This window comes from Sipha flava, unplaced genomic scaffold (genome assembly GCF_003268045.1).
Source record: "Sipha flava isolate LNK unplaced genomic scaffold, YSA_version1 109_pilon_pilon, whole genome shotgun sequence".
Lineage (NCBI taxonomy): Eukaryota > Metazoa > Arthropoda > Insecta > Hemiptera > Aphididae > Sipha > Sipha flava.
In genome coordinates this window covers 2,142,497-2,170,358 of record NW_020271726.1, presented here as the reverse complement: position 1 = coordinate 2,170,358, position 27,862 = coordinate 2,142,497, and the positions used below count along the sequence as shown (strand labels likewise).

At 30.0% G+C, this 27,862-nt stretch overlaps 3 protein-coding genes across 3 annotated transcripts in view; all 3 read left to right on the top strand.

Annotated features, from left to right (window-relative positions):
- Positions 1-22,839: 22,839 nt before the first annotated feature.
- On the top strand, positions 22,840-23,215 carry LOC112687641 (general transcription factor II-I repeat domain-containing protein 2-like). Its single transcript, XM_025560476.1, has 2 exons — positions 22,840-23,022; positions 23,160-23,215. The coding sequence occupies exons 1-2, from the start codon at positions 22,881-22,883 to the stop codon at positions 23,189-23,191; spliced, it is 174 nt and encodes a 57-aa protein (XP_025416261.1). The 5' UTR covers positions 22,840-22,880; the 3' UTR covers positions 23,192-23,215.
- Positions 23,216-23,401: 186 nt separating this feature from the next.
- LOC112687109 (general transcription factor II-I repeat domain-containing protein 2-like) lies at positions 23,402-23,992 on the top strand. Its single transcript, XM_025559670.1, has one exon. The coding sequence runs from the start codon at positions 23,402-23,404 to the stop codon at positions 23,990-23,992; it is 591 nt and encodes a 196-aa protein (XP_025415455.1).
- A 3,555-nt stretch (positions 23,993-27,547) lies between these two features.
- The window catches only part of LOC112688007 (orexin receptor type 2-like), a 62,604-nt gene continuing 62,289 nt past the window's right edge, over positions 27,548-27,862 (top strand). Inside the window, exon 1 of the mRNA XM_025561017.1 lies at positions 27,548-27,762. Coding sequence (XP_025416802.1) covers positions 27,681-27,762 — 82 coding nt within the window. The 5' untranslated portion in view covers positions 27,548-27,680. The remainder of the gene's footprint in view (positions 27,763-27,862) is intronic.

The window sequence follows — 27,862 nt, the reverse complement described above, 5'->3', positions numbered from 1 at the left end:
AGAATTTGGTGAAGAAATTTTTCAAACAGATGGATCGATTTTATATTGCAAACTTTGTGAAACAAAAGTGTCACATGAAAAAAAATATAATATACAACAGCATGTACGGAGAGAAAAACATGTTCAAGCTGTTAAAAGACACGAAAATGAGAAGTCTGCATTACTTCAACCATTTTTACAACAGTTTAGTAGTCAATCAGATTTTAATGCCGATTTATGTTCAACATTGGTAGCTGCAAATATTCCAATGAATAAACTAAATAATAAACATTTTCGTGAATTTTTAACAAAATATTGCAAAAAAACTATTCCTGACGAGTCGACATTACGTAAAGGATATTTTAATTCATGCTATGAAAATACATTGGCGAAAATTCGTGATACAATAACAGACCAAAAAATATGGGTGTCTATTGATGAGACTACGGACTCTGTACGTCGTAATGTTGCAAATGTAATAGTGGGCACATTACAACCACAAAATCCAAGTAATATGTACGTTATTCACACAGAATACTTGGAGAAAGTGAATCATAGTACAATATTCCAACTATTCGATAAAGCTATGCATATTTTGTGGGGAAATGGTGTAAAACATAACGATGTTTTGCTATTTGTCTCAGATGCGGCGCCTTATATGAAAAAAGCTGGTGATTGTATAAAAGCGCTTTACCCAAAACTCATACATGTGACTTGCTTGGCACATGCATTACACAATGTTTGCGAAGAAGTACGTGCACACTACCAAGATGTAGATCAGTTGATTGGAGGAATAAAAAAAACGTTTTTAAAATGTCCCAAACGTACAGCAATCTTTAATGAGAAATGCCCTGAATTGCCAAATCCACCAAGACCAATAACGACCAGATGGGGTACATGGATAAAAGCTGTCCAGTATTATTGCAAAAATTTTAATGAAATAAAAAGTGTAATTGAAGACTTCGAAGAAGAATCTCAATGTGTTAAGATAGTGAAACAACTATTTCAAAATGTATCTCTTCAATCAAATATTGTGTATATTTCAACCAACTTTGGATTTCTACCAGATATTATTACAACATTAGAGGGAAAAGGTAACTTTTAACAAAGTATTTAAACAATTTAACATCATAATACTAAATTATATGTATAATTTTAGGCAAATCGTTGACAACATGTATAAATATCGTCTTAGATGCAGAAAAAAAGTTAAATGAAACTCATGGAGATATTGCAACTGCTATTTCTGGTAAACTAAATCGTGTTCTTTTTAAATACAAAGGCTGGAAACAATTACTGGACATTAATACTATACTGTGTGGCGTTTCATCAGATGAAATTATTTATCATGGGTTTGATTTAAACGAAACCTCTTGCATGAAGTATGCACCGATCACTTCAGTGGATGTAGAGCGTTCGTTTTCGATGTATAAAAACATCCTGTCAGACAATAGAGTCAGTTTCACTTCTGAAAATCTTACCAAATACATGGTAGTAAATTCTTTTATAAAATTATAACTAATTCGTGTTAATTTTTAGTCGAGCTTTTTTTTGCTTTTTTTAAAAATAAATATGCTTCATTTTTGCTTTTTTTTAAACAATTTTGTGCTTTTTTTGTTATTTATTATGCTTTAAAATCCGAGCCCTAATAATAAATAATAATAGAAGACAAACAATTTATTGATGAACATGGTTCTTGTAGACCAAGTAGTCCTTTCAGTCGTAACGCGGGTGGATGATGTTTTGACGAATCATTTTATTTCACCGTATCAAAAGCTGGACTGCGTATTTCACAATCGTGGCTTTGTTATTCACTGGAGCTTCAAAAATGTTACTGCCAACCTTGTTGGCTTTTTGGAGACAATAATATTAAGCACCAAGAATGGATACGAGAATTTAATGATTGGGCCCATACATCACGAGGAATTGAAAGACATGAAAAATCTATACCTCATAAAATGGCATGCATGGCTTTTTATTCATTTCAAAACAGGCACGTAGCTAGGATTAAATAATTAGGGTGGCACAGTTATGGCCAATATTTTTCTTGAGTGGCCAACAGTTTTACTTCCCTCCACGGCCCCACATTAGACACTTATAGAATTATGTTTATGTATAGGTATATTGTTTATAATATAATAAAATTGTAATTTCTGAATATAATAATTAATGTAATTAGGTACAAAAAGAACTAAATTTGATAAACAAATAAATTAGATAATTTTTTATCTTAATATTATATAAAATTTATATATAATGATTATAATGTATATGAATAATAAATATATACATAAAATATATGTTAAAATAAATACAATTTAAAAAAATAGTCTATACTAAAATAATTTTTCGATTATAATGATTTATAGCAAATTTATCTACAACTTCTTCCAAGTCCAGAGATTTTGCTATCTTCTTTTCGATGCTCATCATAGATAAATTTGATAGGCGTTCGTCCGTCATTTTATTTCGCATGTATGTTTTAAGTCTACTTAGGCAAGAAAAAGTCCTTTCGCACCCTGCACTTGATACCGGAATTGTAATAGAGATTATAACCATCTTGTATGTTTCATTAAAAACAATTTTATATTTTTCCAATAAATCAACAAATTCATAATATTTGTGATTTTTATTTGATTTTCTTTTTGGTAAATTTTTATTGTGTTTGGTATTATTTTAAGTTCTGATTTTAGTAATTTTGTATCCAATTTATAATGTTGGGCTAAAGGTTTTAGGTCATCAAAGCTCAGAAAATTGGCATTTTTTGGATGTAGATAATCAATAGCATACAAAATACTGGAATTAATGGAAAATCGATTTTCTAACTCATTAATAATTTTGTCTAAAATTGGCAAAAATAATTTTGTACGAAAATCATTTTTTGATTGAGCTTGTTCATTTTCTAATGATATGTTTTCATCAATAAAAAATGATTTAAACTTTTGAGGAACACGCTTTTTTCTTATTTTTTGGATTTGTTCACTGGGTAATGGTATATTATTTTCTCTACAAATATATAAAGCTTCTTCGTACATTTTTTCAAAATATATATAATTAATTGATCCATCACATTCGTTAAGACAATCATTTGAATCATTTCTCATATTTGTAAGCGTCATAATTAACGATTTTATTAATACCATACTTTCTGCCATTTCGGCAATAACGCCTTGTAAAAAATCACTAACTTTTTTGAACATAGTTAGTATGTTAGAAAATACTACCAAATTTAATACAAATATAAAATCTATTTGATGTAAAAGACCTTTAGCGGTAACTGAACGATCTCCTTTATCGCTAATTAATTTATGGAGTAAAATTAATAATGGACTTAGAACTTTTTTAAGACTCAAAGTTGCAAAAACTTGTGCTGTCCATCTGGTTAGACAAATTTTTTTCAATTCTACAACTGAATGTAAGTTAATTTTTTTTTGAATGTCAATAAAAAGCGAATGAACTGCCGAACCTGATACAAAAACATATATCTCTTCAACCAAATCAAAAAATAATTTTACATCACTAATATTTTTACATATGTCGGCAATAACTAAATTTAGTTTATAGTTATAACCAAGTCTCGGGTCTTATAGCACTTAAAATCATAAATATAAACACTTAAAAAAGCGCTTAAAAACATCATTATAAGCACTAAAATAAGCATTTAAAAAATTTGAAATTAAGCAAAAATATTTATTAAAAAAAAAAAAAAAAACTATAAAATTCTAACTAAAAAATCTAAGTAAATCTACACTTTCAAGACTTTAAGGATTTTATGGGTTTTCTAAGGTATTTTTCTGAAAAATAAAATGTAAACTGTTATCTTTGTTCTTGATGTTCTATTTTCAACGTTGGAATATCTTTGTTAACCATACACCAATGCCTTGGACGGCGACGAACTACGTGACAACGTAGATAAGATGAGATTTATTTTTAAATTTTAATTCTATCAAAAACGACTTTACAGGAGAAAACTATAAAAATGTAAAAAAAACTGGTCAAATAAGCAAAAATAATCAGAAAAGCTGGAAATAAGCTTTTTTTTGAAAAATCGCTGAAAAAAAACAAAAAAAGGCACTTTCAAATTTCATAATTGTACGTGTTATAACTTGACATACACTTCTATAACACTCTGCTACATTTTAAGTTAATCCATAAAAATAAGCAAATGCTTTAACTCCCGAGCCCTGGTTATAACAATGCACATATATAGCTTGCGGAACTTCGTCACGAAATAATTTTTGAATACCATTTAATCTACCGCTCATTACTGCTGCTCCGTCGTAAGTTTGTGCCACACATTTTTGTAGATCTACTGAATATTTTTGTAGTATTTCTTTTATATAATTTAATAAGGAAGACGCATTTAATTGTTTAGCAGGTTTAAAGCCCATGAACCTTTCATGTATTTAACCTTGAATATAATAACGTACTACTACTGATAACTGTTCTATCTTGCTTATATCTTTCGTTTCGTCAACTATAAGAGCAAAATAATTACAACTTTGTAGTTCAAAGCTAATTTTTTCCAAAATTATTTGATTGAAAATACTGATCATTTCATTTTGGATTTGAGGACTGGTATATTTGGCATTTTTGGGAACATCTTGGCCTACAACTTCACACTGTTCATCTATTAAATGAAGAAGTTCCAAAAAATTACCACGGTTTAAACTTTTTACGCTTTCGTCATCACCACGTTGTGCTATACACTGTGTTCCGGTATATAATAAAACGCTAGCAATGCGTTTAATGTATTTTCTATTTTCTTTTATAAGTTTCAAATGACCCTCATTAATTTGAACAGAAACAGATGGAATACTTTTGGTTTTCATGTTTTTATAAGATACCCACATTACATAACAATTTTTATGGTCTTGACTTTTATCATGTTTTTTTAAACCACTATCACTGAAAGTCGCCATTTTCCAATTTTTAAATCCTAAACTGATAAATGTTGTTTGATTGTCAAAGTGCTTTGAAAACATTCTACATGGAAAACAATAGACAGCGTCTTCTAAAATACTATATTCGAGCCAAGCAAATAATTTGAACCATTGTTTTGAAAAATGACGCCAACGATCACCATACTTAGTTTTCGGATAAAATGTTAAATTTGGTTGTGTAGGTTCATTGTTCAAATTTTAAGAAATATCTGAAGGTCCCGGACATTTTTTTAAAACACTAGCAACACTAATTTTGGTATTCGGCTCCGGTTCTTTAATTAAATCGCCGATATTTAATTCTGAATCGCTATTGTTATAACTATCCGTACTACTAGTAGTGTCGTAATTATTACCTGGATTGTTGGTTATATCATCTTGTCCTTGAATAATAATGTCTGAAGAATCCACACTTTTGTTCTCGTTGTTAAGTTTCTTAGTAGAAAAATAATTTTGCATTGTTATTTGTCTTTTCATGGCAAAAAATTTAAAATTACGTACAATTTAAAATAAATAACTATGAGTAGATATAAGTGCATTATATTAGTTATAAATACTATTATTAGTTATTAAATTAATACACTGTACATGGATCACAATTCGCGACAACCACAACTACAAGTCTTCAAACGTCAACTGAATAATAGCTGTATTGCTAGGTAATGAAGAAAATAGTACAGAATTATAGAGACACAATATTATTGTTACTTTTCAACATTACATGTTTAAATTAAAAGTGAATAATAATATTATGCGGGTCACATACTCATTCGCTGATAACTGTTGTAATAAAATACTATATATCATATATACTATATTATTATTTGTTATAGTTAATTAGACCTCGGCGATTAAATTTATATTTATAGATTATAAGGCACCCACTAACAAGTCATGCCGCGATTGGAAATGCCGATTTACTGGAATAGGAATACATGCGAGTTCTTGCGACTTTATAATAATAATTAATAAAGATGCATTACTGTCGTCGACGAATACGACGGGTATGAATGAACGACTTCTATTCTGAATTCTGATATCCTGGTAATCTGACCACTATGGTCACACTATGTTCGGAAAGACAATTATGTAAAAATAACAAATATGATAATAGAAATTTTAAAATATATTTAATTTTTTAACCCAATTATTTGAGCCTTGGGTATTTGAATAATATTTCAATGTAATGGGGTGGCCATAAGGATGGCCTGTAAATATTTTGGGTGGCCGGGCCACCTCAGGCCACCCCTTAGCTACGTGCCTGTTTCAAAATCATAACACAATCAACGGAAATCAAGAAAATCAAATCAGAGATGAAGCAAATTATTGGAAACTGGTATTGGATAGAATTATAACTACAACGTTGACACTCGCAACTGAAGATATTCCATTTCGTGGCCACAGAGAAAATAATGAGACAGAAAGCAAAGGTAAATTTTCAGCGATAATCGAATTGTTAGGTAAATACGACCCGGTACTTACAGAATTACTCCAAAGACCTAAAGGAACCACAAAATATTTAAGTCTGGAAATTCAGAATGAAATAATTACAGCACTAGGAGATAAAGTTAAATTTTATATTTTATATTTTACTAGAAATAAGAAAAGCTCCGTTTTTCAGCTATATTTCTGACTCTACACAAAACATATCCAAAATCGATCAACAAAGCCATATATTTCGTTATGTAAATGTGATGTATGATAAAGAAAATAAACCAGTTGATATAGTAATATATGAAAGTTTCATTGGGTTTGAAATTATGGAGGGCCAAACGAGTAGTGAAATGGAACAGCAACTATACAATAATTTTGAAAAAAATAAAATTGATTTTAAAAAGTTAAGAGGGATTGGATTTGATGGAGCTGCTAACATGAGTGGTGTTTATAGTGGATTACAAGCACGTATCATACACACTCAGCCACTTGCATTATACGTACATTGCGCCGCTCACAATTTAAATCTTGTAATTAATGACTCGGTAAAAAATATTAATGAAATTCAAAATTTTTACGAAAAACTTGAATGCCTTTATTCATATTTTGCAAATAGTATTAAGAGGGGGGCACACTTAAAATCAGTGAATTATATGTCTATTTCACTCAAAAGACTATGTACAACTCGATGGTCTTCACGAAATAATTGTTTAAAAGCGCTTAGTTTGCTTTACGTAGATATTTTAAAACTTTTAGCATATATTTCACTTATGGGTAGAAATAAAGATGAAAAGGATAAATCGTCAGGTCTTCAAAACTATTTTCAAAAGTTTAATGTAATTTTAATAATTGTCATCGAAACCAAAATTCTTAACTCATTACAAATTGTATCACTATTGCTACAAAAATCGGATATAGACTTACTTAAAGCTTTTTAACTGCTTCAAACAGCCTTAAATAAAATAAAAAGAATGCGTGATAAATTTGACGAAGTGTTCGAGGAAGCTAAACAAATAGCAATTCCGTGGGGAGTTGAGCCAACGTTCACTAAAATAAGAAAAAGAAAAACAACTAAATGTTTTGATGAATTAAGTAACGATAAACGTCTCCTTGATGCTGAACAATATTTTAAAACACAAATTTACTTTCGTACTCTGGACATAATTATCAAACAACTCGAACACCGTTTTAATGGTATGAACCAAGTAATAAAACGTTTTGCTTCAATAATACCAATTAATATATGTTCAATGAATGAAAATGAACTTAAACATTCAACTACAGTCGTTGCCAGATAAATTGAGACGGCGGCGGCGGCGCGATAACGGAAAACCAGTGGTCCTCCGTATTTCAATATTATTACTGAAAATATATCAATAAACCAACTATTGTTACAAAAAATATTTTACGATATTAATTTCAAATCATATATTCTGATAATAATTTTTTATTTAAGAACAAAAAGTAGAAATTGTAAAATAATATAATTAATATAATAATAACACATAATATTAATAATATGATGAAATAATAACAACATCTATATGCATTATTATAAACAAATATTGTTGATACGACTGAAGTGCTTGCGCGGTCAAAACACACCGGGTTAGGTTAGTTGTTTTTAGCAGTGTAGGGCAACCAGAACGGGAGAGAGAACAGAAAATTCTGCAGACAATTTTTTGCACTAAGCCGGGTTCGAACTGGTAACTGCGCGCGTCGTAGCTAACTGTAAGACCTTTGCACCACATTATCAGCGACTAGTTTGGGCTACACTTAATGAAAAGCGCCGCCGCCGCTGTCTCAATTTATCTGGCAACGACTGTACCTCTTTAGTAAACAATTATGAAAACGATTTAACTATAGATTTGGCCATCCAAATTATTCAATTGAAACGTTCGTTTGAAAATCAAATTTCAAAATTAAATTCTGTACATGACTTGGCAAAATTTATAATTGTAGACAATTATTTAATAGCGGCAAGTTTTCCAGATTTATGTACAGCTTGTTTTCTTTTTTTGACAATACCAGTGACGGTGGCAAGCGCAGAAAGAAGTTTTTCAAAACTCAAAATAATTAAAAATTATCTTCGAAGCACGATGTCTCAAATTCGTTTGTCAAGTTTAGCTATAATATCAATAGAAAAGAAAATTGCAAAAGAAATTAATACGTCAGGTATTATTTCTACTTTGGCAAATAAGAAGTCCAGAAAAATGTTTTAAGTTTTGAGTTTTATATTTATTTTAATTGTTATTTGTTACAACTGTTTACTAATTTTTTTTGTATGTACATAATATAAAGTATTAAATTAATAATAAATATCCATTATTAATTAAATGATTATAAAATGATAAAATGTGTATTTAATAAAATAATATGCAAGAATATTTAAAAAAATTTTTATTTAGTAATTTTAGTAAGGTGAATAAACTCCCTCGGATCTTCTTAATATATATGCCTGGACAATGGGGGGCCCGTTGAAAATTTCGCTCCCGGGCTCAAATTTTGAAGTTACGCCACTGATCAGCTTAGATTAATATTCTTTTTTTTTCATTACTGTAATGCTATCAGTGAGATCCGGCGTAGTCAGCACAAATGGACACAAGGAGATCTTTCGACAAATCAAAATTCGGCATTCGTCTTACGTCAATGCTGCAATGATATCCTAAACAATTGAGTAATATATGGATTTGGTTGAATAAATCGGTCCACGAAGTCGCTTCAGCGTTTAAGTCGCCTCTGGGAATGACACGCACATTTAAGACCTTATGTGTTTTTACTGTCTAATTTGCACATAGTCACAACCTATTCTGAACTTTTCGAATTTAAACATGAATTACGGTTGGTTCCCCATAAATAAAATCAGGAATATAGTCGAGTCAACGAAAAAAAAAAGGAAATCCTAATATAATAGATAATTGATATATTCGATTATAAATCATACTATGAGTGAAATACCCAGCCGAATCCTCCAGTGTTTTTTCCTTATTCTTTATCTAATTTTATTTCGTTTACACGAACTAAAATTTCTTTTTTCGATACTCATCACAATTGGACAGTAAGAGATTACGTGATATATTTTTCTATAAACCTCTGCATAGTATATTTATATTATTCATGTTATATAAATATTACAAATATATATTTATGATGTTAATCCATAGACTGCGATCCTAGTGGAGTGAAGCTCAGTTGCCAACGACAGCACTGGGAATAATAATAATAATAATAATAATAATGGTCCCATAGATTCGCATAATATTATCGATAATTCTATAGAATTTTGATAAGTTATGTCTTGTGTCTACGGAATATCTAAAAAAGGGATGAATTTAAAGCAGTGCAATCGCTCTACATCCATTATCATAAGAAAAAAACAATTATTGTTCGGAGCTATAAAGGATCAGCTAAGGTGAAAAGTATATTTACAATAAATTAGATATATTTCAAACTGTGGTACAAACCGGGTAACATACTATCCGTAATAAATGTGCCTTTTGAGTTTGAAAAATCGCTCCTCCAGTGCTGCGTTATCTTGTTCTAGATATTCTAAAAGATCGTGATCTCCTCTTTTACGTATTCATTCAGCACCGCGTTTATAGGTGGTTATTTAGGATGGGGGACAACTTCTTAAAAGTAATTAGTGTTTAAATAATCTATACTTTAATTTGTGATTTTTACAATATGGTCTTTGGGGGAGGAGACAGTTCCTCTCTCCTAAATTATGTGCCTGACCTTATCGCGGGTGAATGACATCGGGAAGCTCCTCTAAAACCGGTACGCAGCGGTAGCAATGTGACCAAAGACAAGTGTGTTTTGACATCAGCCGATGACCTCGACAACATCGGGTTCCACTGACGTAACCCCGTGGCTAAACGCCACACGAGTCACGATAAATTCAATACGAAATACAGTGACCATCTACCTACACGTCTCGTATGCGTTTACCATCGTTTAGCGACGTGTATCGCTGTCTCCGAGCAACCTGCAGCGGTAAAACAATATATATCACCTTCTCATCTGTTATTTTTCGTACGGGTCGATCCGCTTTAATAAAGCGCCATAAGTGGTAGAAAATAAAATAATAATATTCTTATGAATATACAATTGAAACTCAATTAACCTTCATCGCCATCGTTAATGAGGCGATACCGATGAATTAATTGTGGTGACTACTAAGCGTTTACATTTTTTTTCTAATATCCAACGTATGCGATAAACGCGACGTAAACGAACAAATTAAATTATTTTTGATTTAAATGACAATAAATGACGAGCAACTAGGTCTTACGTATACGTCAATTATGAAATATTGCAGCTAAAAAAGCTCGATCATAAAAAAAAAAGAAAATAAAATAAAATAACAAACTATTTTGTTTAAAATGTTTGATTTGTTTTGGTTTAATAGTGTTTAGTTTGGGGTATTTAATTTATGGAATGTATGTGTATTATTTGTTTTTGAAAATACACTTGTTGTACAAAAAGTTTATTGAAACATTTCTGTTAACTCTTTTCTCTATTCCAGCGGTTCTTAACCTTTTGTAGTTCACGGACTCCTGATGAAAGATTTTTAGAAATTGCGGACCCCATTATTAATTTTTTTGTTTAATATTTTTTTTTACACAAAACATCTCATGTTATTAAAACCAAAATTAAAATAAATATTTTATATAATAAATTACACTAATAGACATAACAAAACATACATATAAATAATTATTCTTATTTTACTTAATTTTTCAGTTAAGTTTTTAAAATATTTTAGTTTTAATTTCTTTTTTTAATATTCTTAAAATATAATTTTTATTAGCTTAATACGATGGTTGATACACAAGTTTTATAACATCGTATAATGATAAAATATATATATAAAAAAATAATAATAATAATATTAATCCAACAATATTATAATAATGCACTCATGTCATGTATTGATGTACATATGTTATGTTTTAGGACTGCCGCGGACCCCCGATATGAGTATCGTGAACCCCTAGAGGGCCGCGGACCACAGGTTAAGAACCGCTGCTCTATTCGATTAACCGTCATAGTCCCGACAGCGAAGATTGATTCGAGTTTCTACTGCAATCAATAACGATAAGTTAATAGTATATGTATAATAATTGGAAAACGTTTCCGCGAACGATTGTCTTTGGTCCAATTATTAATATTACTATTATTATTGTTGTTATTACAAGATGAGAAATTACGATAACTCATGCTTCGGCACGGGTGCGCAAACATTAAAACAACCATCAACGTCCACACCGTATAATTAATCGTTATCCAATAGTACATATACACGCATAACGTGCATTGTAATTCATTACGCAACGGTTAACTGACAAAGTGTTTATAATATATACATTCACGTGCATATCCATACATACTATAAACACGTCGCCAAAAGTCCCTCGAGAATAATACTGAAATATTTTTGGTCCGTAGACGACAGATAGCGGAATTTCAATCGACGACTTTTCGCACCGATTTGTGACGATTTTTCGACATCAACATATGATTAAAAATAATATTCACGTATGAATGGCGCTCATGGTATATTTCTACATAGTTATATTGTTATATTACTTGCACGCTCTGCGGTAGGGACCGTGTCCAATGTATCAGGTCAATCGAACATTATGATAATAACGACACGCAGGTAAACATTTTATTCTTACGCGTTCTGAAATTATAAATTAAAACGAACAATTTCATGAGCCATAGTACCATCATCATTTTCGACCACTATCGAATATTAAAAAAAAATCTAAATTATACAAAACGTATTTTTTTTTCTGATATATAAATAATAATACAACTATTACTATATTTTACTCTATACCGTGAAAGTATACTGAAATCACCGAATTCAAGCACCAACCCAACACAATTCAAAAGGGATCACACGTTTCTTTTACCGTGAATAATACCACTAATTGTTTATCGACCAAATTAAGGTTTTTCAATTTTGATTGAAAATTAAAAAAAAATTAAATTTAAAATGGTTGAAAAAGACTATTTAAACCAGGGGTTCCCAACCTTTCTATCATCGAGTACCATCAGACACTTTTATAATCAATACGCGTACCATCTTAATTCTAAAACTTAATTGGTACCACTAGTGGTACGCGGGGTTGGAAACCCCTGGTTTAGACCATGAAAATAGCATTTCAACATGTTTAATACATCATGACGGAATAATAATGTTTACATATGCATAAACTAAAATGAAAAAATAATATTACATAAAAATAAAAATAAAAAATTCCGCGTAAGATCTAAATTTTCAATTAGCCACGAATCTGTGTGTGTAATGAAAATTAAAAAGTTCAATTATTAGACGATTGACAAAAAAATTATTAACTCGAAGGTACTAGCTTTCTACGTGCGTAAATTATAATTCAGTGGTGGCGCGAAGGAGTTATATTTGAATCACGTGATTCATGAAAAAATAGGGGTGGGTGGTCTTTGAAAAAAGAAAACCAAGAAAATAATTACTATGGTAAAATACTTTTACATTGAACACATTATAATAATAATTTGAAATATGAAATACAGAAATATAACTTATAAATTATAAATATACACATTTATACACGCGAATACAGTGAATTCGTGGGGCCGTTTAAAATTATGTAGGTAGTGTAAAGGTACGGTTTTCCTAGCATGATCGTGAACGCGATCCGATCTAAGATCGCGCGACTACTGATACAATGTAAATTAAATATAGTTAGTTTTCCTTGCGCGATCACGGTCGGCCATCTAAATTCGATCGCGGCGCGAACGCAAACTGACTGCTTCAAAAGCAGTCAAATCGTGTTCGTGTCATAATTAATTTGTTATTTTGAAAAATAATTGTGATATGACATTCATTAATGAATGACTGCTGGTTCCTCTGGTGTTATTGGTTTCCTTATAAAAAAAGTAGGATTTAACACTAGGTCGTATCTTATTAAATTTAAAATAAAATCAAACTGATTACGATTTATTCTAAAAAATTCTCTAAATTTGATTTCATTATTTTTCAAATGACCGTTGATTAGTATTTCATAATAACCTACTGTACTTCTTTTTGTAAATAATTGATCATGGCCTTTTCTTTTTTCTTCTGAAAAATACAGGAGCAAAACGTCATCATCATATTCTTCTTCAAAAAGAATATTCAATATATTTTCATGGTCAGTTGTATCCAGTGGCGTACATACGGGGGGGGGGGGGGGGGGGGGGGGGGGGGGGGTCCGGGTTCAAACCCCCTCCAGGGCCAAAAAAAAAAATTGTTTTATTATTGATAAGGTGTAATATATTCGTAGTTTCATTATTACGCTTTTAACTTAAAATATACAACTATACAAATATTATGATAATTAAATAATTATATTGATAAGTGTTTGAAAAGTTTTGTTAACTATGCTGTTTTTATATTCCAATAGCTATTAATATACTGTAAAGTAAAAGTTTTTTTTTTTTGTTTTTATTTTGTTTAATTCAATCTGTTTCAAAGAGAACAATAAGAATAATTTATGATAAAGAATAAGCTAAAATAAAAATAAAATAACAGATTAAACAGATTGTGGAGGCCTCCCATTGGAGGTACTACGATATGAATAAGATTTATTTAGACTAGCAAATCACGGTAATATAAAAGTAAACTGTATATTAGTAAAAAAGCTGTGTAAAATAATATCTATTTATAGCAGTTATTTATCTTATTTGAATCACTTATTTCAGAAACCCCTTAAGTACAGAAATTTAAGCTTTCGAGAAATTAATAAAAACTTCGCATTTTCCTAAAAAAAATTGTTTTTTCATTTCTGGAAGTAGAGAAAGGTTCTATACATAACATCGAACATACTCATATAATCATATGCTCACCAAAGTTAAAAGGAAAGGGTGAATTTAAACCCTTTCCCTTTGCAGTTATGGTGTTTCTGCAATAAAATACATTTATAACAATAATTTTCTACTTTTAATGTAATAATAAGTTTAATTTGAGGAAAAATTAACAAAGTAGACTTTTAACAAACTATTAAAAATTAAATTATTACAAATAGATGTTTAAGATATCAAAAAAATATATTTTACGCAAATTAAAATGTTTTAATTTATTATTACTGTTCTTCATATTCTGATTCGTCCATTTCTTCCTCCTGAGTTAATGTTGGCCAGCTCAAAATAATGTTATAGAAATCTGAATAGTCTATAGTATATTCCGAGAGCTTTTTCAAGTCTTCAATTTTTTTTTGTTTATTGGAACTTTCCCAGTAGGGTAGGCTTTGGTAGTTGGTAAGTCAGGAGATTGATTGGTTTTTCTAAAAGTAAACGTAGATGAAGAGAGACCATTATTGAAAGTCTTGACTTCTACTTTTCCAGGTAAGCGATGTCTGAAAATAAATTGTTTGTATGAAGATATTTTGAATGTAATTCGGTCGTCCTTATGAATTCCTCTTCTTGAAGTTTCGTCTGATTTTACTGTTTTCTTGTATGAAAATGGCCACCAGTTTTTAAATCTCAGAATTTCGTTTGTTTGCACTTCGTGAACGGAAAAACGACTGCACCTGCTAGCCTCTATGATAAGTTGAGCGTATTGCTGTGGTGTATAGATACGATCTGTTTTTCTTAAAAGCCTTTTTATGGAACCAAAATCCCTATCACATGGCAAAAACGAGTGGCCGCGAACTGGAAAAAAATGAGTGATGGCCTCAAACTTTCCTCGATCGCACAAATTCATAAGAAACCTCACTATTGTATGGTTTTTGTTCTGCCCAGCTGCCCCATCACTAAATAGAATAATATTCTTTATGTTGTCGGGGATACAGTTTTCAAAATAATGTAGAAGAAAAGAACAAACCTCATTCGGAGACTTACTAGCTTCTCCTTCATGGTACATATACATTTTTGCCTGATTTGTTTTTACGTCATGTATACAAAAAATATTTACCCATAACTGACGCATATAAAACACCTCTTGAACAGGTATGTTTGGTAAGGGTAAGTTTGACATATAATCAAAACATAAAACGACCGTGTTATCATCTTTATTTTCTTTGGCAGTATTTAACTTGGTATAAAAATTTTTGGCTCTTCTTTTGTGTAATATAAGCTCACCAGCTGCACCCCGTTTAGCACTCTCACTTAAAGCTGGATCTCTTATTTTCGTGTTTAAACTTTCGCACTGGCTACACACATCTACTTGTGGTCGACCAAAGGTATAATTAAAATTTTCTTTGAAATATTTATAATAGAAGTTGTATTTCACTTTGAATGCTAAATCTGGGTAATCTTTCACAAATATTTGATGCATTTTTACGATGTTCAATCGTGCATCTAAATACTTTTTAGGTTTTCCTCCATAATGGGTATTTTTAACACTGAACCGATTGATGTGTTGATGAATTTTAACACAAATGTCACCGGGTATAGCGTTTCCACTAATATTTTTTCCACGTTTGTCTTCTGGCATTTTATTATTTGAAAGAAGAAAAGTAAGTCTACGAACTCGATCTGCTGTGATACCATGTGTAGCGATAAAAACATTCTTACAAACCGTGAAAAACTCACCATTGACCCGAAGTTTATAAACATAAGAGTTCTGTTGTTTAAAATTATTTTTCTGAACGTTCTGATCATCACACTCCAATTGCTCGTCGTCTATCTCATCTACGACCCTATTGTTTGTCTCATTACGATTTTCTGTAGTTGGTGTTAACATTTTAGATTTTGTACGACGTTTAATTTTCTTTTTTTCTATCAACGATTGTAGATAAGTGTCCTGACTATTTTTATTTTCCATTGAGTAAAATGTTGTCCAAATATCACTCAACACTTCTTTTGTGATAAACTTAAAACATTTAGCAGGGCATTTGCATTTTATTTCATGAGGAGTTTTTTGACAAATTTTCCTACCTTTATAATTTATATATTCCTTTCCGTGAGTTCGGGATTCCTTAATGATGTTTCGTTTGTAAGTTTGTGGACGGACAACACCTTTTCTTCTTTTATTTAGAATATCTTCATTAGATTCAGATTCACTCGACATTTTAAGACACAGTAAATGAAAAAAAAAATAACCGAAAATCAATAAACTAAACAGCTAAATTAATATATGTCATTCAAATATTTAGTGCGTATCGTCTAAATATTATTATATTAATGCATAATAACAGGAAGGGCGAAATATTGTGTTGCCTCTATCGTAAACGAAAATAACTAAGTATTATAAGTGCACGTGCTTAAAAACCTGTTTACAACTACAAATGCATTACATTTATAAATAAATTGTATTTGAAGAAAAACGATAATATGATTATTTTAGTGCAGAAATCCCCTATGCGATGTCACTTGTAGGGTTTTTGCTCTAAACATATTATTCCAAAGACGTGATTAGGCGCATAAATAAGACGCACATATGAGGGTTCTGCACAAATCGATGCGTCTACTAATAGAATACAAGAAAATAAAAAAAAAGTCGTTTTAAAATTTTTGTCATTTATGGGGTTTCTGTAATAAGCGATTCATTTATCTGTGCAACGAAAAAAAAAAGATAACGATTATTTTTGTTAACCCTGTAACGAGACAACATATTCCTGAGTATAGCGTACATTCTAATATCGCCCTCAAGGCGTCAAAACCGGCTGATCAAATATTATCATCGAAACTCATTAGACCAGGTAGCGCGCGATGAGCCGACCATTTAGGAACCCGCATATATACCACCGATTGCTATACAGATATTAGACACTTCTATTGTTGACATAAGGAAATATCACACATATAATGGTCACGAAATCTGCGTTCAACACATTCCCCTGCACCTGGACGCGCTATCGATTATGCATATGGGCACGACTGATTCAAAGTAATCATCGTGTCATACGTATTGCCTAATCCATAGTTGTCCCAAGTACTCACATTACCCCGTGAACAGCAACACAGTGTTCCGTACCGTTGAAGAGAGTGTGAGCCGTCGCCGTCCGAGTGTAACGAGCCACCAGCCGACCAGTGTCCGCCCACAGTACGTGAGAGCCCAGTACGAACACTAATATCTCTGTTTAGTAGTGAGTAATACTTAGTAATCTATGTCGTGTAAAAATGTGTAAACTCGACAACGAGTATTATATGTAGCAATTGTATACCGAATTGTGAGACAATAATAATTATTGTTAGTATTGATTATTATTATTATTATTATTATTATTATCATTAATATTAATTGTTATTATTCTTCATTGTTATTTATTATTCTTATTGTTATAATTCTGTAACTAAAAAAGTTAGCAAAATAAAAAAAGTTGTACAGACTTTAAGTTTTGTTACAACCCCCCCCCCAGAGCAAAATTGAATTTACACCACTGGATGTATCCATTATAATTTAAAAACGCATAGTATGTTCGTTTACACTGTTCACTAGAGTACTTCGCATATCAAAATATTAAGTACGACTGAATGATGAGATATAAATTACTCTCGATCGCGACATAAAATCTTACAGAATAAACCAAGACGATGCAAACGCGATCTTAGTTCATCGATCGCGTTCGCGATCGCGCAAGAGAAACCGTACCTTAAATGATTTTGATGGGTGATACTACGAAATCCGTGATTCGAGTAAGAAACACTTCCCGCCTCCACTGTTATAATATACATGTCATGTATGCACACTCTTACCTTGATACATATATATACGTAAATATATAGACAAGTATATTTTCATAATAATAGCAAAAAATAAACAAATTACAGGTAAATAACTGTATTTTAACGACCGGACGGCTACAATTAAGCACCGGTTGCTCAACATATTTTGATCGAGTAATTAATAATGACAACAATGTTACAATTGTTATTATAATTTATAGTGGATTAAATGTAAATTCAAAATAAATATATTGAATTACTGCTGATTAATAAACGTATATTCTAATAATAACACAGATAATATTATTATCAATTGAACGTGGGATCGAACAAATCCGCTATTAACGTAAACACATCAAAAATATTATTTTTATTAATCAAAATAAACACTATGTTGTAGAACTTGAAAAATTACACAGGACGACTAGAAAGTATAAAAAAAACTTATGCAATAGTGTATTTGTGTCTATATATATGTGTGTATAACCTTCAGGAATATCTATGTAAATTAATTAAACTTTTAAACATAGAAAGGGATCGAAAACAAAAGTTAAATATACACGAGTTATATTATTTATAACAAAAATTATTTTCATAAATATTAAAATATTAAACTAAGTTGTTTCAAAAGTTCAAAATACAGAACTAATGTCAGTTTTAAGTTATTATTATACACTCATGGATAAAATTATCCTTGTTAGCTTTACTTACCCGTGCTTGTTCTTTGATAGTTATAATGAAATATCATTTTTAAGATTTTACTATATAAAATTCATGATTTTGGCGTCAAAATTTAAAAACATGAGAGAAAATATATCCACCGGTTTAATTATGATAAATACTATATTATTTATGTTATAAATTTACATTTTTCAGTTTCCATCGGGAATATAAAGTAAGTCTTCCAGTATTATTCTTAGTTGACAAAAGTGCTTCTTTTGTTTACTATCTAAAAGTATTTTTAATTATATTTTAAATAGATATTGAAAAAATAAATTAAACATTTAAGATATAAGATCACTTTGAATCTAATTAATATTATTTTTAATGAATAATAAATATAATAAAAATAACTTTTTTTTAGTAAATATATAAATATATTTTAAAATTATTGAATTTGCAAACAAAAAAATTTTTTTTTAATATTGTGAATGAAAATTATAAATAATTGACTAATTTTTAGTAGCAAAGCGTTAAATTGTATTTATTTATAAATTAGTTAATATTAATTGATGATTAATGATGTAATAATACACCTCAAGCTCCGAAGTGCTTAAGTTTTAAAAACAATTTTGGATAATCTTTGTAATAGAACTCAAGTAGTTAAAATTTCTTTTCATTATTCCAATGAATATACAGTTACCTCGGGAGTTCCACAAGGATCTCATCTGGGACCACTTCTTTTCCTTATTTTTATTAATGATCTTCCTCTTATTTTAGATAGTTCAGTAAACATTTTGATGTTTGCTGATGATGTTAAAATTTACTGTAAAATCAAAAATGTTGCTGACCAAAATTTACTGCAGTCCAATTTAAATAAACTTGTGTTATGGAGTAAAAAAAACTATCTATCCTTAAACTATGATAAATGTAAAATTATAACTTTTTCACGTAGTAAAAGTCCGGTTTTTCATCATTATCTTATTGATAACCATCCTCTTGAAAGATGTTTTGAATCAGATCTGTCTTTCAAAATAAATCATAAAAAAATCATAAATAATGCGTATAAAATGTTGGGGTTTATTACTAGAAACACAAAGGACTTTAAAAATCCCATATGTTTAAAAAATTTGTATACTTCTTTAGTTAGATCAAACCTAGAATTTGGTTCTCTAATTTGGTCTAATAATTATTCTACTTACTCAAACGAGCTTAATAATATTCAATATAAATTTCTGAAAAGAATTTCCTTTATTACTCATTGTACTATATCTAGGGACTCTTTCCTTTTGGTTCAAAACTCAATAGGTATTGACTCTCTTAACATCAGGCGTGATTTAATTGATATAATGTTTGTCTATGATATTTTAAATAATAATATAAACTGTCCAGCTATTTTAAATTTAATTGGATTTAGAATCCCTAGTAGGTTTACACGTAATACTGATTTGTTCCTTACACCAAATTTTAATACAAATAGTGGAAAAAATTCATTTTTTTCAAGAGCCATTATTAACGCCAATAGAATCTCCACATTCTTGGATTTTTTCTTTTTGTCTCGTCAAGTATTTAAAGCTAAAACTTTGTTATTTTTAAATCATAGTGCCTAAATATTATTTTATAATTTTATAGTTTTGTTTTTATACTAATATTTTATCTTTGTATTTCTTACTATTTTTACTTTTATTATTATCACTTGTTTTCATATTGTGCCAATTCATATATAATGTTTTCTTTGTTAAAGGGCGTTGGCCCGTTGATTTTATAAATAAATAAATAAATAACGGCTATATGGATTAACAGTTGATTATAAAATGTATCATTTATTATACAGCATGTTTTAAATCAGCATAATTTATGTAAATTTGATTTCGTATAACTAAATTAAAATATGTATTTTTCTCAATTTTCTTAAGATTTTGTAGAACATTACAATATACACATACATCCTGTTTTTAAACGTCAGACATTGCTTTTCTCAATCATTTTAAATCTTTTTTTAAATCAATTTGATGTTATTATCTCAAAGTATCGACTTTCCCACTAACTCATTTAATTCTGAGAATAAACTGAAACAAACAGCAGAGAATATTATATTACTTCTTTAGACGAGAACAATGGTTGCTGAATTTTTCAAAATGATTATTTTTCAAGATAAAAAAACAATAATTTTATATAATTTAAAATTTGAATTGTATTATTTAATTCAAGATTATCGAATTACAATTAAAAGATGTGTATATATTGTTTACGATGATTAAGCCAATATTTTTGGCCCGAACCGTTTTTCGAATACTGTACATATAATACTGGATATTATGGATTTCAAATTTAAAGTCACCGGCCGTATTCTTGTTGGATGGTTTTTATTTTTATACGCTTTTGCTATTCTTCATTGGAACTACTATACGGTCTTTCGTATTCATATTCATTTAACGCTATACCCGCGCTCCTCGCCATACAATACCGCATATTATTACGGTTGTCGGATACATATAGTGAACTTTCGATGTAGAATTTTTAATTTATACAATTCAATGTTCAAACATAAATTTAATTTATCCAAATTTTTTTTTTAATAAAGTTAAAAATGAAAATGAATAACAAAAAGTGGCTACTTCATGCACTTATCTCTTTCCCTATTTTTTTTTCTTAACAATCTTAAAAATACTTTTAATTTTACATTTTCCCCTCCTAATAAAACTAACTAGATTTACATTGTTATCAGAAACCATTTTTAAACATTAAAAATCATAGAAATATTTCTACTATGAATCGTGTACACTGACAAACCCTTAAAATAAAACAAACATATTTGTAGAATCTATACTTTTATTGCTTTACTTAAAATTTATAAAAGTTCAGAAAAATATACTAACCTGGCATTCATTACTGGAATTACTCAGGTCTATACAAATTATACCGCAACGGAAAAGTTGATTTTCTCGAGTTTTGGGAGGTGTACAAATGTTCAAATGACGATTACAAATCTGTACAAATGAAATAACAATTGATAGGATAATTTTGGAGTAGTATATAAAGTTTGGGGGTACTGGGGTAACGGACCTCTATTAATTTTTATTTTTTACTTTTGCAATTTTATTGGAGAATAGTTGTCATTGTATTCTTGTTTACAAAATGGAATGAGGCATTATATTAGCTCAAGGGTGCCCAAACCTAGGCCCGTCAACGCTTTTGGATTTGCCCGCCAAAATCTATACTCTATAGTCTATGACATTTTAAATTATTATTAATATTTCTTTTAAGTTTAAATTTTGTTGTATATTTTATTTTATATACGTGTGTATATCAAATTAGCACTAGGACCATTCCACACAGCAATGTTATCGGGTTTTCCTGTGATGACCGGATGCGTTTTACTCGAACCCGCATTTGTCGCGATGTTAATCGGTATTATTTTTATGTTTATAGATTATCTTGATTGTCCGTCGACGTAGTCGTCGTATATCGGCGAGTTAAGATAATAAATTGTTATTCGAAATATTGTACAAACAGCGACCAAAATCAGTCGCTCCGCACCCGCCTTTTGCTACGGTCGTAAAAATAATACGTACAACTTAATAAATATTAAATTATTTTGTAATAATTGCGTTTATTCTGTGTTTTTACTTGTTAATTTTAAGCCAGAATGGTTCTTAGCAAACAATTACGTCGAAATTGAAAGAACGTTCTCGGACATTTCACGAAGAATAGGAGATGCAATATTGCTTTACTGAAAGCAAAGCATTGAAACCCATATGTCTTATTTGCTCCACTACGATTGCCGTCGCCATAAAATATAATTTAGAACGGCATTTTAAACAAAATCATTCAAGTATTAATAAAAACTACCCGGAAGGAAGTTCTCTAAGAGCTGAGTTTATAAAGAAGAAAAAAAAAGAAATATTTGGTCAGCAGAATCTGTTTGTAAAAAAATATGATGAACTCGAATCTATGGTAAAAACATCATATGAGATATCTTTACTTTTCGCCAAAAATAAAAAGCCTTTTTCTGATGGGGAAATTATTAAAGAGGCTTTATCAATTTTTTCTAATAACTGTAATGATAAAAATATAAAAACTAAAGCAGACGGTATTTCACTTTCGAGAAATACTGTAACAAGATGAGTAGAGGAGATGTCAAACGATATTAGCAACCAAATAACACAAACCGTAACGAAATGTAAGTATTTTTCATTGGCGTTGGATGAAACTTGTGATTTGACGAGTATGTCACAGCTAGCCATCTTCGTGAGGTGTGTTGATGAAAATTTTAATGTATTTCAAGATTTATTAGAGCTCAGCCAGTTGGAAACTACAAGTACCGGAAGAGACATATTTATGAAAATCAAGGAATGTGTCGACAGAAAAGGTATAGCGTGGGAAAAAATTAATTCTGTTTGTACTGATGGAGCACCCGCTATGACGGGAAAAATAAATGGTTGTGTGGCCTGGTTAAAACAGTTCTTAGGCCGGGAATTATTTTCATATCATTGTATCATCCATCAGGAAGCTTTATGTGCCAAAGATATGAAGTTTAATGATGTTATTGATCCTGTAGTACGTATTAATTATATCCGGCTAAAGCTCTTCATCGAAGACAATTCAGGGTTTTATTTGAAGAAGAAATCAATGAATTCGGTGAGTTGCATTTGTATTGTGCTGTCCGCTGGTTATCTAAGGGTGAAATGCTGAAACATTTTTTTCTTTTGCGGAGAGAGGTCTTGCAATTTTGAGTAGAAAAGCAGGCAATGCCTGATGAGCGAGATTTACTTGAAAATGAATCATGGTTATGCGATCTTGTGTTTTTAATAGATATTACACAGCACCTCAACATACTTAACCGGAAGCTGCAAGGGAAGGACTGTTCGTTACCAATAATGTTCAATTTGGTTTATGGATTTAAAGCGAAACTCTCCCTTTTTTTGACAAATTTGACTAGAAATAATATCGATCATTTTCCTACGCTTGTAGATATAAGAGGAAAACTAGAAAATACTTCACCTGACATCTCGAAATATCAAACACAAATTCAATTATTGTTGCAGTCTTTTGAGAACAGATTTCAGGATTTTGAGAAGGACAAAAATAATATTTTGTTTTTCATGAACCCATTTTCAATCACTTTTAGTGAAATACAAAAATATTCATGCAATATCCAGTTGGAAATCACAGAAATTCAAAACCACGTTTCCTTGAAGCAGATATTTACCGAAATTGTATCATCACAACCACAACTGCAGTCTTCAGAAAATTTATTAAAATTTTGTAAATTAGTACCAAAAGAAGACTTTCCTGCAACGTGTGATCTTGCCTTGCAGATTTCAAGCAGATTTGGATAAACATATATTTGCGAAAAAGCTTTTTTTACTCTAACCTATGTCAAAAATAAATATCGTAGTTCGTTAACTGCGCCTCATATTTCAGATTTGATGTTGTTATCAACATCAGATTTATCACCAGATATTGAAAAATTATTAGCTAATAAGTCTCTTCATAGGTCTCACTGATGTTTTTTTTTAAATATTATTAAAAATTAAAACATGTGAAATTTAAAATGTTGTTTAATTTAAATACCTATTTGTTCTATCTAATTAAGTATCTATTGAAAATAGAATTTTAGATGAATTATAAGTGTAAGAAAGTCTTGTTCATAACATGGCCCACCAGCTAAATGTAATTGTAATTATAGCCCGCTTCCAAAATAAATTGGGCACCCTTGTATTAGCTGAAATATATTTTTAATATCAAAAATAATTAATTAAACACATTTTTATACGTTCACACCAATTAATTCTTAGAACAACTAAGTACAATTTATAAATATTGAAAAAAATAAATTAAAAACTGTTTTTTTATATTTTAAATACCTGTTTATTATATAAATATTAAAAAAGACTATAAGATATTTTAAATTTCTTTGATATTTTGTAATATTTTGAAAACAATTCTGTATTCAACACCTTCATTCTAAAACAAAAATGAATTAAAAAATTTTTTATAAAAAACTTCAAATTTTTAAAATATTATTTAATGTTAATAGATACATACTATTCAATTACATTTCTATTGTTGCATTGTACTATTAGGGACTCTTTCAAATTTTCAAATATAAATGATCTGCGATTATAAGTGAGCAGTTTTGTATGAAGAAAATGATCTCTCCACGTCCACGGATATTATCGGAGCAAATCTCAAATATGTCATATCATCGAGATTTAAATCTTCTGGCAGTTCCAATTTTGACACTTCTTCGCCGTTCAAAATTTTTGAGACTGTACATATTGACTTAAATCCAGTATTTTTTTCTAAAACTGTCTTCAACTTTAACTGTACAGCCTTACCAATTTTGTTTTGCGCTTTATCAATTGTATTTTGGACATCCAATACAATTTTAATTGACTTGGATAGAGGACAACTGGTTTTTTCAAGACACAAAATAGCACTTGTTAATGCACTAAAATTTGATTTTATGTATGTCAAGTTACATTCCAGATTAGGTTCTTTTATCAAATCATGAACTTTTTTTATTGAAATAGCATCATCTTCATCCAATTCCATAATGACACGTTTAATTAAAGAAAAATGTTCACAATAATAAATCACAGCATTGATCCATGTTCCCCACTTTGTGAGTATGGGCTCTGGAGGTAAAGGAATATTTGGTGCAATATTTTGAAAAATTTGTACTTGAGAAGGAGCTTTTAAAATTTTTTTTTTTCATATTTGAAATCAGCTTGTCAACTTTTGGAAACTGTAATCTAATTTCCTCGCATACTCGATGCAATGCATGAGCTACACAAGTAACGTGTTCCGTTTTAGGATTAAATATTTTAATAGTTTTACCAGTCTTTACCATATATGGTACGGCATCCGATAAAAATAACAAAATATTCTCATGCCTAATCCCTTCAGGCCATAAAATTAAAAGCGACTTATCAAATAATCGACTTATTGTCGCGTAGTTAGCTTTATCTAACACTTCCGAATTCAAAAGAAATATTTTACCTAGGCTATCAATTTTTAAAGTGCCTATTATTACGTTTGCTACATAACGACCAGCTACATCTGTCGTCTCGTCGATCGATACCTATATTTTCTTTTCAAATGCATATGCTCTTATATTATTAATTGTTTCTGTGTAGCATTCTGTAACATATTTCTTACGCATTGTTGATTGATCTGGTATGATTTTATTTGTATATTTCTCAAGAAATTTTCGAAATGACGGTTGAGATAGTTTGTAAAGTGGTATATTTGAACATAATAGGGCCTTGCATAGATCGTATTTAAATGTTGATGCTGTCGATGGGCCGTTTAATAAAGTCTGAGTAGTAGATATTTCTTGTTGATTTCTTTTTTCTATACCCATCATATGTTTATCACGTGTAACATGTTGAGAAACATTAAATTTTTTTTCATCTGACACTTTTATGTCACCGATTTTGCAGTAAAGTATTGTCCCATCAGTGGTAAAAATGTTGTCACCGAATTCGCGCACATATGCATGTAAACGACAAGCCAACGATTATTTAGGTTTAGGCATTTTAAGTTTTAAATCAATTTGAACACAAACTAGGTAGGTATAACACTATAACACCACACGCGATTACAGGAAAAAACGATTAACGACTTGTCGGCATAATGTATTGTCGATTACTGATATCGAGGTTCCGCGAGTCGCGACAATACTCCGTACGCTAGTACTCGAATATAAACCCCCATAGAAATTCCTATAATTAGGAAATGCTAAATAATATTATTGTAAATTTAGACATGGTAAACAAGTCAATAAATATCGTTCTCATTGCGTCTGAAGTCCAGACATAATATTACGACGATATTACAGACGTCGTATTACGTAACAACTACTTCCCACTCGGTAATCAGTAATCACAAAATCTAAGAATCTATTTTCAGAAATATTTTCCGATAAGGCGATAATATTTCACTACGAATTCACAATATATATATTATTATACAATTAAAATAATAATTTAGATAAATATGTACGTAAATTTTAAATATGCGTATAATTAACAAAAACCAATTAAAAAGCTAATAAACTGACAAAAAATTACCAATAAAGCATTTATTTACGAATATCACAAGAAAAAGCAAAAAAAGCAAAAACAAAATTGCATATTTGAACTCAGTGATGAATGAATCGAATTTTGTTTTTGATTAGCTATGTCCTGGAGTACTATGAAAGAAAATGCAAATGCTACAAAATCCTAGCCCTAGTCATAACAAACTTTCGCTATAAATCAGTTACGTAATTTTAATTACATAGCAATACGGTTAAAATAACAATTTAAAACAAATTCGTATGTTCAGCAATTGTTTTTTTTTTTTTTAATCAACTACGCAATAAATGTTAAATTCTACGCATTGATATGTTTGATGTGAGTGTTAGCACAAATATTTGAACTTGGGATCTTGGCCTTCCTTCTCCGAATCCAATATCGCCACTGCTCGTTATTTGTAGTTATTATCAATAAACTTTTTTGTAAACGACTCTAGAACAAAGATTTACGTGTATCTAATGCTATTCAATGTTTTTGCAACAGTCCGTAAAATTCCTATTTTTTGTGCATTTTCTCTACGGACGATTTTGATTTCCATACTTTAGAAAACCTACGTGTTGCATGTTTTATTTTAAAAACATAAAAACTGAAATTCTACAAAATAAATTAAATTTCTCCGTTCATCCTTATCTCGTACGTAGAGCTGCTTCTGGTAAAGACATATAATACATAGAGCATACGCAGAATTGATTGGAATTACAGTATAGTCCGATAGTAATAAAATATTTCTCAAAAAAAAAAATAATATAATAATAATAATAATAATAAATTTATAAGCGTTTATGAAAAAAAAATGAAACACAAACTTGGAAATGTTTACATGATATAATAATTATTAACTACACAAAAATGCGTTAACGTTTATTATTGTTATATTTACAGTGTGACCAACTACTTCTTGGTGAACCTGTCTGTCGCCGATCTCTTGGTGACGTTCATTTGTATGCCAATGGCCGTCGGCCAGTCCGTCAGCGGTTTGTGGTTGTACGGCGAAACGATGTGCAAATTAACATCGTACCTACAAGGTAATGAAAACAAACAAACGAGTTCTGTCGATTTCCCGTAACGTTTATAAAATAAATTTACAATTGGTTTACGTTCGATTCTATAAGACGTGAACGATGA

Excerpts from the sequence above, each read along its gene's own strand:
- LOC112687641 (XM_025560476.1), top strand. The coding sequence starts at position 22,881 with ATGTCACAGCTAGCCATCTTCGTGAGGTGTGTTGATGAAAATTTTAAT. Across the intron at positions 23,023-23,159 it reads GGAATGTGTCGACAGAAAAG|GAAGCTTTATGTGCCAAAGA; the intron begins GTATAGCGTGGG and ends ATCATCCATCAG.
- LOC112687109 (XM_025559670.1), top strand. The coding sequence starts at position 23,402 with ATGCCTGATGAGCGAGATTTACTTGAAAATGAATCATGGTTATGCGAT.